Source organism: Sphaeramia orbicularis, chromosome 1 (assembly GCF_902148855.1).
Source record: "Sphaeramia orbicularis chromosome 1, fSphaOr1.1, whole genome shotgun sequence".
In the NCBI taxonomy this organism is placed as follows: domain Eukaryota; kingdom Metazoa; phylum Chordata; class Actinopteri; order Kurtiformes; family Apogonidae; genus Sphaeramia; species Sphaeramia orbicularis.
Genome location: NC_043957.1, coordinates 12,868,818 through 12,885,420, shown reverse-complemented (window position 1 = coordinate 12,885,420; position 16,603 = coordinate 12,868,818). Strand labels below are relative to the sequence as shown.

Genomic DNA, 16,603 nt, shown 5'->3' with positions numbered 1-16,603 from the left:
GAATGAAAATGGCTAAAGTCATTCCATTGTACAAGAACGGCGACAGACATCACTTCACAAACTACAGGCCTATTTCTCTTCTCCCGCAATTCTGCAAAATCCAAGAAAAACTCTTTAATGACAGATTAGACACATTCATAGAAAAATACAAATTACTTTCAGTCAATATGGATTCAGAACCAACCGATCAACATCACTAGCATTAACTGAACTCATTGAAGAAATCACAAATTCCATAGACAATAAAAAATTCACAGTTGGAGTTTTCATTGATTTAAAAAAAGCATTTGACACCGTAAACCATGACATTTTAATCAATAAACTGGAATCAGGGGAGTGGTGCTGAATTGGGTGAGAAGCTATTTGGAGAATAGGAAACAGTTCGTGATGATGGGAGACTGTCGTTCTGAGTGTTTGGGTAAGGTGTGTGGTGTCCCCCAGGGGTCAGTGTTGGGACCTAAACTGTTTCTGATGTATACTAATGATATATGTACAGTGTCTGAACCATGGGCGGTTTGTTCATAAGGGCGATCGGGTGACGCCCCACCAAAGGGGAAAAAGGAGAGATTTTTTTCTATCATATTCTTCCACAGTGTTACAGGGCTGTGACAGTAGACAGTTTGAGTTGCTCGCGATGTCATTGTCCAATCAGCGCAGGGCAGTGCTCCATGAAGTACCACCCCTTTTGGGCAACCTCGGTCAAGTTGAAAATCGCCCAGACTGCTCTCATAGACTTTCATGCAAAATCAGTTTTTTTTCTAATTTCACCCATTACAATGCATTCCTTATGGGTTCCGGGAGGGCTCGCCCTAACGTGCTTTTGTCATACGTAATGTGAGCATACCGGCGTACCTAAGCCACCACACTGCGCTAGTCACTTCGAGGTCAGCATGGCGGTGAGTGTACAAAGCAACTCTATCCTTTCATTGAAAGAAGTCCCTTTCAGTCATCGTAGTAACGAAGATAAATTGGCAACAAAACAATTAGGACCACCCAGACCAAATTTAAACATAAAATAAGTGCCTACGAAAGGGGGGAAATCATATAAGCGGGGATTTTCGCGGAGCTGGTATGAGCAGAAAACCTGGCTAGCAGGCTGTGAAGCAGCTAACACATTATTCTGCTACCCTTGCATACTGTTTCACCCTGATGGCAGCACAGCAGACAACAGCACATGGACAACTACAGGAATCACCGACACGCACCATCTGTCTGAAAAGGTGAAGAAACATGAGTCCTCTAAGACCCACATGGACAGTTGTCTGAGGTTTTCTGCGTTTGGGCGGGTGAACATCGCTACACAGCTGGATGAAAGCTACAGGCTAGCGGTTCGTCGTCACAACGATGAGGTGAGCAAGAACCGACACATCCTATCCCGCCTCATCGACTGTGTCAAGTTCTGTGGAGTGTTTGAGTTAGCTTTGTGAGGCAAAGACGAAAGTGAGGGCTCCAACAACCCAGGCATTTTTCGTGGCTTGGTTAACTTGGTGGCCTTGCTGGATGAGGCGTTTGAGGAGCACCTGAAATCGGCCACAGTTTTCAAGGGCACGTCAAAGACCATGCAGAATGAGCTCCTGGAAAGCATGCTAGCGGTCATCAGGGGACATATCATGGAGGAGGTAAAGTCTGCTAAATTTGTTGCCATCCAAGCGGATGAGACCACTGACGTGTCAACACAGACGCAGCTGGTGCTTGTGTTGAGGTACATCGACTCAAACCACGCGGTGCAGGAGCGTTTCTTTAAGTTTCTGCCTGTTATGGATGCAACATCTGAGTCGATTGCTAGCGTGCTCCTGGACAGACTGAACGGTGTTTTTCCCGAAGGCGACAGAGAGAAACTCATTGTGCAAGCATATGATGGACCCAGTGTGATGAGGGGAGAGCGGGCTGGTGTGCAGCACAAGGTGCGTGAGCATTTTAAAAATGCCCATTATGTGCATTGCTATGCACATCAGCTGAATCTAATCATGCAGCAGGCCACTTCTCACGTCCCAGCAGTCAGAGTTTTCTTTTCGGACCTGTGCGGTATTGCAACTTTTTCTACCCGGTCACCAAAACACACAAACATACTTGACCAGACTGTTGAAAGAAGGTTGCCAAGAGCTTCATCAACAAGATGGAACTTCAGCAGCAGGATCGTCAACACTGTGCAGGAGAACCTTGATGACCTCGTGCAGTGTTTTGAATCCATCAGGACATCAAGTTCATTTGACAGCACCACAGTGAAGGAGGCATCTGGCTTTCTGAGGATGCTGCAGGATGAGGACTTTCAGTTTTTTCTGCAGCTGTTTCATCAGATCATGCCACGCGTTGACATGCTGTACCAGCAGCTGCAGAAGAAGGACATTGATGCAGTCTTCATCAAGCATGCCCTCCAGACCTTCACAAGCAGTGTGCAGGCAATAAGGTAAGATAAAATAATACTGAACCTTGTCACTGGCCACTTTATTAGGTACACATGTGTAACTTAATACAATCCAAAACAATAGCTCTGCTATAAAATCTGCATCAATGAAATTTATACATTTTCAGTTTTTGTTGATGTCAATAAGGTGATAATTCTACTTTGTTTATTACTGAGGTCATAGTGGGTGATTGTGAAGTATTAGAGTACATTGTATTGACTGGTGTTCCTAATATTTTGTCCACCCCATTAACATACAAAATATTAGAAACACTTTTCAAGATAATGCAATTCAGTACACCACCACCACCCACTGCAACATCAATAATAAAGATAAAGCAGAATTATCACTTCTCTGACAATGTCAAAGCTGAAAATGTATAAGCTTTGTAAAAGCAGAAGTTATAGCAGCTGTTGTACTGATTGAATTTGATTGCACAGGTGTATTTAATTAAGTGGCTGATGACTGTAAGTGCATAAAGTAAAGCTAGATACTATTACTACTAATAGCTAGATAAATATTAGTGTTTTAAAATGAGCATTTTCTTCTCTTTTTCTAAATGCTACCAGGCACTCATATTTTCATGTGCTAACACTGTTGATCTGCTTGCCCTCAGAGACTCCTCTCAACAGCAGCAGGAACTAGCGACAGGAACCACAAGACCAAGGAGGGCCTTGGGAGAAGAGGAGAAGCAAAAGCTGTCAAGGGAGAGCTGCAACACAATCCTGGCTCGCGCCAAACAAAGGCTCTCCTTCACCGACCACCTTGTGAGTGCCACACTGCTACAGGCAGAGATGTTTGAGCAGCACTGCCATACATTTCCTGTCGAGGCTCTGAATGCCACTGTGAGGGCATATCCGATGCTGAACAAGGCAAAGCTCAGGACAGAACTGTCTCTCATCTATGAGAATCCAGAGTTCAAGGGCTGCTGTGGCGCTCTGGCACTGTACCAGGTTCTGCAAAGATACAACCTCCAAGAGACATTTTCTGAGACTGTGGCTCTGTTGAACATTCTCATAACCACTCCCATGACGACGGCTGAGGGTGAGCAGTGTTTCTCAACACTGAAGAGAATCAAGACGTTCCTGTGCAATGCAATGGGCCAGGAAGGTCTGAATGCACTGGCCATGCTCTCCATGGAGAGGGAGCTTGTCAGGAACATGCCTGATTTCAATGAGAGGGTTATTGATCACTTTGCTGCTCTGAAAGAGAGACGAGCAAAATTTCAATATAAGTAATGTAGTGACACTGTCATTCTTAGTCTCTGTCTCTCTCTGTCACACACACACACACACACACACACACAATCACAATCACAATCACAATTTATTAACTGATAATGTTAGTTTTTAATAGTTATCTTTTCAATCAAATGCTGCTTTCAGGCAATTTGTTCATTTTTGCAAATCTATACAATTGGCCAGATATTATATTTGTATTTATAGTTCACTGTTGAATGCATGCACTTTCATTTGCACTTAAAGATAGTTAAGCTGCACAAAATCCTTAAAATGTTGTTACCTTATGGCAATCTGTACATATACTGTATTTACAGTTTGTTTCTGCAAATAGAGTATTGTTTGTGCAATGTTAAGCAATTTGAATGCACTATCCCTTTATTTGGATTTATATAAACTATTTGTAATTAAAAGAACTACTTTAAAGAACTGTAAATAAATACTTTTAATAATTTTGACTTATATGAGGATTTGCAGCAACTTTTGGACTTAATCACTTCAGAGCTAAATAAAACTAAGTTATGGTTTGACAAAAATAAGTTGTCAATAAATCTGTGTAAAACGAAATTCATGATTTTTGGTAATTGTAAAGCAAGTAATGAGGTAAAGGTACAACTAGAGGGTGTAGATATAGAAAGGGTAAATCAAAACAAGTTTCTTGGAGTGATAATTGAAAAAATTTGCTGGAAACCTCACATAAAATATGTACAAAACAAACTATCCAGTAGCATCTCAGGCCTGGCCAGAGCAATGGGGATCTTAGATTGAAAATCACTTCAGATTCTATATAATTCATTGATCTGACTCTCAGCACGTATGACATCATGGAAATAACCACACCATTACATTGTCGGTGGCCCTACTGCCAGCCAGCGCGCTTCCGGGTTTGCTCAAGCAGGCGAATCGCAGGAAGTATAACATTACCGGCACGTGTCAGCTGGCAGGGGAGTTTATTTGACCGCTTGTTTATGCCGGCCGGGCGTTTGTTTTCGCGTTTGACTCAGCCAGTGTGGCGTTGGGGCTTTTTTCCAGCGCTCCTGTCAGCATGTGGCTTTGTTCTGCAGCCCGTTATCGAGGCGCAGGCCTATAGCTTTGCTTAATTTTTAATAGTCACACCAGTGCGACTGTGATTTCATATTAAGTCGCACGTCCAAAATTATTGCTGCATATGCACCCATTTCGGTCACAATCAACAGCCCTGTATAAAGAAATGATTCTTGAGAGGTACAGTATTAAACAATGAGAATGAGGCCTGTTTGTTTATGGATGATGTTGTACTAATAAATATGCTGTAATTATTGAAGGAAATGGTTGAATTGTTGAGTCTGTTTGTATGACTGTACTGCCATGAACATATTGTTGTGTGTAATTCAGTTACTGCATTATGTATTTGTTGTGGTTCAATGCTAAAATTAGGAAAACTGTGTTGTATGACTCTTGTATCAAGTCAGTGATAAAGGTGTAATAACACTGAGGGGTAGGATTAAATAAGTTTATACTTCTTCCTACTCCTTTTCGACCATGCAAAATTCAGACTTGTATGTGCTTGAAGATAGATTCTGTCCATTTAAATGTTTTATTTTGTTTTATTTTGTTTCTTTGCATGTTTGAAATAAATAAATAAATAAATAAAAAATAAATCTCAATGCAAGGATCTCAACAGTTGTTGCAATATAATTACTTTTTAAGATCTTGTATTTTGGTGTGTCTGCACTGTGAATGTGGCTGCTGAAAAAAAAACTGTCTTCATTGATTTATGAAAAGTAAAGGTTTTGTTCTTTTATATTTTTGAAAGAATGACATTTCTCTTCTTCTACGCCAATTTTTGAGAATTGTCAAATTTCAGTTACAGCAACATTTCTGCCTCACCTTCCCCTTCTGTCTCCACCTCCTGCTCATCGCCCAGTTCCTGCATGAGGTATGCCCCGTCATCATACACAAGCACCTGGGCTGAGTAGCCCAGTTCCTCCACCAGGCTGGCACCAGGCACCTCCTCAACTATGACCGCTGGGTAGTCTGCGTCTTCTCTGTCTGGCACCTCTTCCTCCTCATAGGGCTCCTCAGCTTCACAGTCACCTTCCACTTCTCCTTCCAACTCCAGATCCACCTCACACTCTCCATCCTGCTGTAGACACAGTCAATCTTAGTGTGGTTCTGTGTCGAGATGGGCTGATTACCCACTTGCGCATAAATGATCAAACCAATTGATTACTATGGGTAACAGCTGAAGTTGGTGCCGATAGTGGTTGGTAATCAGCTGTGGCTCATCAATAGAGGGCGCTGGGGCACCACCCCACCTGTTTCCCATGAAGAAGCAGAGGATTGGAATCACATAAAATAATTTTACAAAAACATTCCTATTTAAATAAATGAGCTATACATGATACAGCCTGTGAGTACTGTGTATAATCTGCATTCAAGTGTAGTTTAAAAATGTTTTCAGTCATTTAGTGAGCCGTCAAGTCATGTGTTTCCTGTTTGGGATGCAAAGATCTGTGCCCAAGGTTCTCAGTTTACCATAATACATGCTTGGTATAAATGGCGTGTGTGCAGTAGACCCCCTCCATTACAAGAGATAAGAGAGCCTAAGGGCACAAAAAATTGTGCCCAAGCAACACCCACAGGAGTAAACGTCACATCCCAAAAAGAATCAAAACCTTCCTCAGAAATGGAATCATCAAACAGGTTGGTAAGTAATACTGCTGAACTTGCCTTAGCAGCTGGATGGCTTAGTAATTAACACAACTGACTACAATGCAGGAGACTGGAGGATTGATTCAGGCATGAGGGGTGTTGTTGAAATGTTTTAACCCTTTTGTTTCAACGACATGCAATTTACCAGCACTACCTTCACCACTGGTCTAAATGCATCGGCCAAATTATCAGTGAAAAAGACACTTCACAGGAACATGCCTGACTTTAATAGAGTCATTGAAAAATTTGATGTTTGAAGGATAGACAGGTGAAAATTACATATAAAAAAATACATGACCGAAAACACATACAGTGTATTTTTCTATTAATTTAAATTAATATTTTAAAATGGGGGTGCATGCACATGTATCCTAGTGGTGACATACTGCCCAGCTGAAAACTGACTTGGATACTGCACCCCACCAAAAACTAATTTCACTAGCCACAATAGTTGATAATAATGTTTGATGGTCAGAGGGGCTGTTTGGCGCGGATTGGCAGCCACACTTCCGTCAGCCTGCCCTAGGGTAGCTGTGGCTACAGATGTAGCTTACATCACTAGAGTGTGAATGTGAGAGAGAATGAATAATAGAGCCAATGTAACCTCTTTAAGTGTGTAAAATAGAAAAGTGCTACATAAATCTATACATCCATCCATCCATTGTCTTCCGCTTATCCGGGGCTGGGTCATGGGGGCAATAGTCTAAGCAGGGATGCCCAGACTTCCCTCTCCCCAGACACCTCCTGTAGCTCTTCTGGGGGGACCCCGAGGCATTTCCAGGGCAGCCAAGAGACATAGTCTCTCCAGCGTGTCCTAGGTCTTCCCTGAGGTCTCCTCCCGGTGGGACATGCCCGGAAAACCTCCCCAGGGAGGCGTCTAGGAGACATCCTAAGCAGATGCCCGAGCCACCTCAGCTGGCCCCTCTCGATGTGGAGGAGCAGCGGCTCTACTCTAAGCTCCTCCCTGGTGACTGAGCTCCTCACCCTATCCCTAAGGGTGCGCCCAGCCACCCTACGGGGGAAGCTCATTTTGGCCGCTTTTATCCGGGATCTTATCCTTTCGGTCATGACCCAAAGCTCATGATCATACGAACATAAATTGTAGGAACGTAGAGTAGGAACGTAGAGTAGGAACGTAGATTGACAGGTAAATCGAGAGCTTTGTCTTTCGGCTCAGCTCCTTCTTCACCACAACCGACCGATACAGCGACTGCATCGCTGCAGACGCTGCACCAATCCGTCTGTCAATCTCACGCTCCATCCTTCCCTTACTCATGAACAAGACCCCAAGATAATTGAACTCCTACACTTGGGGTAAGGGCTCCCCACCGACCCGGGTGGACCCCAAACTCCACCCAGACTTGAGTTTTTGCCTCTACAACCGCTTGGGCTGTGGCACGCCTGGCCTGCTGGTACCCATCAACTGTCTCGGGAGTGCCACGAGCCAACAAGGCTCGATAAGACTCCTTCTTCAGCTTGACAGCATCCCTTACTTCCGGGGTCCACTACCAGGTTCGGGGATTGCCGCTACGACAGGCACCGGAGACCTTGCAGCCACAGCTCCGAGCAGCCACTTCGACAATGGAGGTGGAGAACATGGTCCACTCGGACTCAATGTCCCCAGCCTCCCCCGAGATCTGGGAGAAGCTCTCCCAGAGGTGGGAGCTGAAGACTGTGCTGACATGGGGCTCTGCCAGACATTCCCAACTGACCCTCACAACATGTTTGGGCCTGCCGAGTCTGTCCGGCTTCCTCCTTCACCAGCGGATCCAACTCACCTCCAGGTGGTGATCAGTTGACAGCTCTCTTCACCCAAATGTCCAAAACACGCGGTCGGAGGTCTGATGACACAACAAAGAAGTTGATCATGAATTCCAACACATGGCAGCTGAGCTGAGGGGCTATGAGCAAGCCCACACCAGCCCACCACCTCTCACAGCGGGCAATGCCAGAGAAGTAGAGAGTCAGAGCCCAAGCTGTGTGTGGAGGCGAGCCCGACTATATCTAGACAGTATTTCTCAACCTCCCTCACAAGCGCCAGCTCCTTCCCCCCCCAACGAAGTGACAGTCCATGTCCCAGGAGCCAGACTCTGTCCAGGGATCGGGTTGTCAAGGCCCTTGCTGTTGACTGCCACCCAATCCACATTGCATCTAACCCCTACGGTTCCCTCGGCGGGTGGTGAGTCCTTCGGAAGACGGGCCCACGTCACTTCTTCGGGCTGTGCCTGGCCGGGCCCCATGGGCAAAGGCCCGGCCACCAGGCGCTCGCTTTCGAGGTTCAACCCCAGGCCTTGCTCCAGGGTGGGGCCCCGGCTGTGCCATGCTGGGCAACGTCACAGTCCTTTGATGTACATCTCTCATAGGGGCTTTTGAACTGCTCTTAGTCTGGCCTGTCAACCAGGACCAGTTTGCCCTTGGAGACCCTACCAGGAGCATAAAGCCCCAAATAGCTCCTGGGATCATTCGGGCACTCAAATGCCCCCACCACAGTAAGGTGGCAGTTCAAGGAGGAGCTACATAAATTTAATCCATTGTTATTATATTGGCTTATTAATTGGCTATCAACTTTTTGCTACCCCGCCTGATGTGGCCTTTAACAATCTATGAGATCCCCATGACCAAAGTTGAGAAGCTGGAGAGAACAGTCAGCTCTTACATCAAGAAGTGGCATGGTCTTCCCCGTTGCCTCAGCAATATCGGCTTGTATGGGCACGGGGCCCTGAAACTGCCTGTCTCTAGCCTCATGGAGGAATATAAATGTGCCAAAGTGAGGTTGAACATGACCCTGAACGAGTCTCAGGATGACACGATCCGAGCAGCTGCCCCCATATTGGCAACTGGCAGGAAATGGATCCCATCAGAGGCCATACAGCAAGCAAAATCAGCGCTCAGACATGGAGACATTGTAGGGCAGGTGCAGCATGAAGAAGTGGGTTTGGACTTGGAACAAGCCGACCCAAATGGCACAAGGCCACAGCTACCCAGAGGAGAAAGCTGGTCGTGGCTGAGATTCGACAGCAGGAAGAGGCAGCAAGATGCGCAAAGGCAGTCTCAGAGTCCAAACAAGGCCAGTGGACTAGCTGGGAAAACCTGGAGCATCGTAAGCTCACGTGGAGGGACCTGTGGGAGATGGAAGGAAGCTGGATCAGCTTCATTATCAGAGCCACCTACGATGTGCTTCCTTCACCCAAGAACCTACACCAGTGGCTAGGAGAGGATCCATCATGTGCTCTCTGCAAAACCCCTGCAACACTCAGGCACATTCTCACCGGATGCAAAACCAGTTTGTCCCAAGGCCGGTACACCTGGAGACACAACCAGGTCCTATGACAACTGGCGATCATCGTGGAAGGAAGACGAACAACTAACAACGCCCTTCCTCCTCCAGTGCCTGGACAGCCAAACACCATCCCGTTCATAAGGGCAGGGCAACTCTCAGCAACAACACCTGCTAGAGTGGAAACGACCTTCCTGGCCAATGCCCAGGATTGGAAAATGCAGGTTGATCTAGACTAGAAGCTCATCTTTCCACCTGAGATAATTACAACTAATCTCAGACCAGACCTGGTCTTATGGTCAACATCGCAGAAGTCACTGCTCATCGTAGAATTGACTGTACCATGGGAGGGTGCAGTCAGTGAAGCATACGAATGCAAACACCTGAAATACTCCGACATAACAGCAGAGGCAGAACAACGTGGCTGGCGTGCCCATGTGCTTCCCGTGGAGGTCGGATGCAGAGGCTTTGTTGCTGGATCCACAACCAAGCTTCTGAAGGGGATGGGAGTGCAAGGACAGACCCTTCAGCAAGCCACCAGATCACTGTTGGAAGCCGCCGAGCGCAGCAGCAGCTGGCTATGGATAAAGAGGAAGGACCCCATCTGGGCTGCAAAGTGACCACCGGGGGTAAAAGCCGAGGGGGGCACACCAGGGACGTTTGGTGTCACCGTTGAGCCCTGTGGAGGTGTAGTGGGCCTATCAACGAAACATCAATGAAGCAGGGTGCCCACCTGAAGACCACAGTGAAGCTTTTACCCCTACCCCACTCATCACCAAGTGCCATTCAATCAGGGATTGTAATACCAAGTCCTATGTGCTCAACAGATCTACGCATGCGTGGCATCTGTCAAACCGCCGGCGTACCGTTTTTTTTTTTTTCTTTCTTTCTTTACAGCGCCATCGACCCAAACCGCCATCAAGGCAGGTAAGTATTCTCCATCAACCCAATCAACCCAAACTGCCATCAGCCAGGTAAGTAGTCGCCATCGATCCAAACCGCCATTGTGGGCCTATCAACGAAACATCAACGAAGCAGGGTGCCCACCTGAAGACCCCAGTGAAGCTTTTACCCCTGCCCCACTCATCACCAAGTGCTGATCAATTAGGGATTTTAATACCAAGTCCTTTTAGCTCAACTTCCTCCTCCAAAATATTGTTTATACATCTAGTTGTGCCTCAAGTGTCCAAATATGCTACCAATCATGATTCACACATGCTCCAAAAAATCCCTACAAGTATGTGTCCTTAGTTTCAGCCACTTACTGAGGGTTTCATACTTCATGAAAATAAAACATCAGTTGAAACTGAAAGTTACAGGCAGTTTGATAAACATTTGCACTTAGAATTGGTTCACAATGTACATTAGTACGTCAAGCACAGCAAAATAATGCTTATGAACAATTATTTCCCATTATATAAATGGCTCTAAAAGTCAAGACAAACAAAGGGTATTTTTACATACACTTCAGGATCCTTGTTTAAAATCAGGTTTATCAAGTCTTGTTTTTGTATTTGCACTTTTAATCATCATATCCTGACTTTATGAACCCAGAGATAAGCATCTCATCCTGGTTTGAGAGTATTTTGTAGCTGGATGTCTGATTGCTGATTGCTGTGCAGGTACAGCTTAGGCCAAGTGGGGTCGCTTGGAGCCTATCCCAGCTGTTTACGGGTGAAGGCGGGGTACACCCTGGACATTTCGCCAGTTCTTCTCAGGGCTGATATACAGAGACAAACAATCACTCTCACATTCACATCTATGGGCAATTAAGATTAACCAATTAACCTATCAGTGCATGTGTTTGGATGGTGGGAGGAAACCGGAGCACACGGAGAGAACCCACGCAGACACAAGGAAAACATGCAAACTCTACACAGAACGATCCCACCCCCATCGACTGGTGTTGGAATTGAACCCAGGACCTTCTGTCTGTGAGGCACCAGTGCTATCCACTGAACCACTGTGTGTCCCACAACGGGACATATACATGTAAATGTCAAAGTCATGTGAAACTATCATTTGTTCTTTTTGGCATGTCTATATGGATACTACATGGAGTAAATAGTTGTGTTTAATGTGTCTTATTGAAAGGAAGTTGTTTGTGGTCAATAGATGTGTTCTGAGGAGAGAACCTGAGCTCAACATTTGGAAGAACCCACATTAACAGCTTAATTCCCTGAAATATGCATTTTTGACCATTTGGGTGACCATTGACCAATAATTTGACCTTGACACTACACCTTTTGTAGTGCAAAGCACTCTTAAGACATGACATGTCTCACAAAAAAACATTTAAGGGCCCAGCATGAGCGTATTGTTACATTGTACTTTATCAAAAGTGCAGAAGGTTTGAAAGTTCCCAAAAACCCCACGTTTTCAGGGTTGAAAAAGTAATTTTCGGGGTGGGGGGGTGGGGGGGGGGTTTGGATGAAAATTAAAAAAAAAAAAAATACACAGGAGTGCTTAGAACATCTTGTTGCATTAGAAAATCAGGGCTAAAGTTTAATCTGAAGATTTTCTTGAAATAAGCCCCCCCCCCCTACTCATACGTAAATTTTGTAAATTTTCTGTCTGGGTTACTGTACTCTATCCTGATGATTCTATGGATCTTAATCGACAGTTCCACATGACTGCATAGTGGTGGTGACCAGCCATGACAACTGTCCAAGAAAAGGATATCTTTGATATTTCCTGTCATTTTCATCTTCCATTACTGGCAGAAAATTAGCAACAGGTTTGGATTTAATAGTGCTAAGCCTGCTATAAGAAAAAGTAGCCTCACTTTCAGGAACATTGCAGGAAGGAGATACAACATAACAAAAGAAATAGTGAATGTAACCAAGAATAGAGTCAATCCATACCAAGAACTACATCTGTAATATGAGCATCCACATAGATGAATAGAGTTCTATCAACAGCAGCTCCAGCTTTTTATCTGAGCCTCAAAAACTGAATACTGATCACCTGATGTATAATATAAACTGTGTATAGAGATAATATTTAAAATATGGTTAAAAAAATTATAATCATGCCGTTGTAAGGATTTCAAAGAACATGCTTTTGTTTATCTCAACAGGCATTCACAAAGCAAAGAGTTCACAGAACAACACCTGTACTGTGATATATATTTTATTCTGAGACAAGAATAACAAGATGTGTCCCTTCCTTATCAATGTTATATTTCAAATATGATTAAAACCAGAATGACCCTAATAACTGGGATTCAGGGGAACATGTAAACACAGTCACTATGTTGGACACCATTAGACAGACTGAAAGAAATCAACAAAGAATGTGGGTGTCTGCAGTTCCCCACCTGCTGTGGGTCCTCTTCAGCTGTGACATATTCCACTACAGTACCACCAGTGTCGACCAGCATCACTGAGGTCATGCTCCTCTGGGATTGGCCACAGCCTCTGCACCTTCGGCTAGTGGCCTTCACCTGTCTGGTGAGCAAATGCCCCTGGAGAGAACATGAAAAAAATTAACTTAGTTGCTATTTTTTGTTGAGAATTAGTACAGTTCTTCTCTGAAGAGCCTACAGTATATAGTAATATAGTTTCCAAGTATCTATCAAACTTGTTGTCTCTCTCAAAAATACCTGGACAATTTTCTACAAAAAATGATGTCTTAAAATGTCACAGTGATTTCCTCTATCTGTCCCTACTGTAATCTCAGGCCCTATTAAAAGTTTAAATCTGGTCCATCTTTTCTGTTCTGACCTTGGCCAGCAGGATGTGTCTGTCTGTTGTTACAGGAATAAATGCACTGACAGGAAGTCAAGTCATTCTGTGCAACATGCACACAAACCCGCAGTGTCCAGGGAAAGATCGAGGCAGGGTGGCCTGGAGCCATGGTAACAGTTGCTAAGAACTACAGGGCCCTCAGTTCCTGTTCTTCACTGCTCTGAGGGATGTCAATAGGATATATAGGCGGTAAGGTGAATGCTGTATCGTTTCATCCCGTTCCGACATATGGGGCAGTACAACCTTTTTACTCAGTTACAAAGATATACTGTTCCTGAGCTAAATGTCAAAAGTTCTCCGTTTGCAATCCTGCAGTTTTTTTTTTTAAATCAGCGTTTGAAGTCAGTACTACTTTATTCATGTAATGCTATTGTTATCATGCGTGCAGCGGTTTGAGTCACGTGCAACCTGCTGGTCCAATAAGAAAGCACAAAACATTCAAGATGGCTGCGACCAGGAAGCAAGCTTCCAGTAGTTCAGATGAGGAAAATACAACGAAAAATTTTAAAAAGCAAGCAAAAATATGGAATATGCACTTCATATCCGTAAAAAAAGAAAAAATACAGGATTTTTCAGCCAAACGATGGGAAACGTTAAGAAACTGTGTCGAACGATGGCTTTGTTTGAGTTGTGAGAGCATGACTATAACTGAAACTTATAAACACTATCACTACTGACTTTGACAATGTTCCAGAAGATGCTGGTTTTCATGCAGCATGCTACAGACAATTCATTGATAAAAAGTGATTGGATTCCATGGAGAAACATAAAAGAGAGAATTCAGATGTCAATGAATCACAGGGAGGTGAGTCTGTGCAAACAGGTGATGCCAGCAGCACTGCAGGATCAACAAGTGAAACTCCAAAGAGGAAATTACGGTCCAGGATGGGTCTACCTATTGTTTCATCTGGTCCTGTTCTGCCTGCCTTGTGCATAATATGTAAAAAAGTGGATAAATACATCATCGTGTCCGGCAAACGCACAAAGGATCATCTTTCACTGGCACAGACGTTATCAGCCAGTGTGTAAAAAAAAAAAAAAAATCTGTCTCTCACACTCTCTTACACTCACACACAAACACTGTATATAAGTGTGTAAGTTTATTCTATTCTCTACTACTGCTACTACTGCTATTACTACTATTACTACTACTACTGCTATTACTATTACTACTACTACTACTACTACTATTACTACTACTACTACTACTGCTATTACTACTACTACTACTACTGCTACTGCTATTACTACTATTACTACTGTTACTGCTATTACTACTACTACTATTTCTACTACTACTACTGCTACTGCTATTACTACTATTAATACTGCTATTACTACTATTACTACTACTACTATTACTACTACTGCTACTACTGCTATTACTGCTACAGCTATTACTAATACTACTACTGCTATTACTACTACTATTACTACTACTACTACTGCTGTTACTACTATTACTACTGCTATTACTACTACTACTGCAACTGCTATTACTACTATTACTTCTGCTATTACTACTACTACTACTACTGCGACTGCTACTATTACTACTACTGCAACTGCTACTACATCTATTACTACTACTGCTACTGCTATTACTACTACTGCAACTGCTACTACATGAATGAATGAATGAATGAATGTTTATTTCAGTTAAATACAAAATACAAAACACATACATATTAAAAAAAAAAACCAACAAAACAAAACACATACATATTTAAAAAACAAACAAACATAAAATTAACACATTTTGTAACTGAAAAAGGAAGAAGCTGAAGCCGGAGGCTTATTTCTGCTTCTCCTATTCACATCCTTAGTCCACACCTGAAGTTGCAGCAGATAAATACTTAAACACAAATTATACTACATTCAGTGTTATAAGTCATTTTGTAATCATATTACTTTCATAGCCCTCCATAATTTGACAAATTAAATTCTTTTTGAAACTCAACAGTGAGCTACACAATTTCACTTCATCCTTCAATTCGTTCCATAGCTTGACACCGATAACTGAAACACTGTGATATTTAACGTTTGTTCTTACTTTACATTTTTCAAACACAAACATCCCTCTTAAATTATAATGTCCTTCTCTTAACTTAAAAATTTTCTGAATACAAAAAGGAAGGTTTTTACTTTTAACGCGAAACATAAATTCCATTGTTTTAAATATACAATATCGAAAAATTTTAGTAAACCAGATTCTACAAAAAGTGGATTACTTGATTGGAGATAACCAGCTTTGTTTATGACTCTAATAGCTTTTTTTTGGAGTTTAATTATTGGGTCTAAATTAGTTTTATACACATTGCCCCATATTTCCACACAGTATGACATATATGGCATTACAAGTGAACAATACAATATATGCAAACATTTTTGCTTAACAAGTCCCGAGTTTTATAAAGCATCGCAACAGCCTTGGACATTTTGCGTTTGATATATTCTATTTGTGGTTTCCAACAGAGTTTATGGTCAATAATCACTCCCAAAAATTTTGTTTCATACACCCTTTCAATTTCAATTTCATTAATTTTCAGTTTTATATCATAATTTCCCCTAGCACCACCAAAAACCATAAATTTTGTTTTATCTTCATTAAGTGACAATTTATTTACGTCAAACCATTTTTTTAACTTGACCAATTCCTTTTCCACCGTTTCTAATATTTGTTTCATATTTGCTCCCGAATAAAGCAAATTAGTATCATCTGCAAATATTGTAAATTTGAACTCACTAGATGCCATAAAAATATCATTTAAATAAAGTATAAATAACTTGGGTCCCAGAACTGAACCTTGTGGGACCCCACATGTTACTTTTCTAAGTTGTGAATTTGTATTTCCAACTGATACGTACTGAGACCTAGTTTGTAAATAACTTTTTAACCAGTTTTGTGCCACACCTCTTATACCATACATTTCCGGAGTAATATTGAGTGATCAATTGTGTCAAATGCTTTCCTTAAATCAATAAAAACACCAACAGTATGTTGTTTCTGATCCACCGCTGTTGCTATATTTTCTGCAAATTCCATTACTGCTAAAGATGTTGATCGGTTTTTCCTAAATCCGTACTGATGATCATTTAATATCCTATATTTATCTATGTAGTCATCTAACCTCTTTACAAACAGTTTCTCAAGAATTTTAGAAAATTGTGGTAACAGTGACACCGGTCTATAATTTGACACCATGTACTTATCACCATTTTTATAAACTGGAATCACTT

At 42.7% G+C, this 16,603-nt stretch overlaps 1 protein-coding gene across 3 annotated transcripts in view; it reads right to left on the bottom strand.

The window, feature by feature from the left end:
• The window catches only part of elf2b (E74-like factor 2b (ets domain transcription factor)), a 94,430-nt gene that overhangs the window by 30,767 nt on the left and 47,060 nt on the right, over positions 1-16,603 (bottom strand). For all 3 annotated transcript variants that reach the window (XM_030146300.1, XM_030146383.1, XM_030146459.1), the window contains exons 2-3: positions 12,934-13,080; positions 5,513-5,768 (exon numbers count right to left, since the gene is read on the bottom strand). In XM_030146300.1, the coding sequence (XP_030002160.1) occupies positions 5,513-5,768; positions 12,934-13,008 (331 nt within the window). In that variant the 5' untranslated portion in view covers positions 13,009-13,080. The remainder of the gene's footprint in view (positions 1-5,512; positions 5,769-12,933; positions 13,081-16,603) is intronic.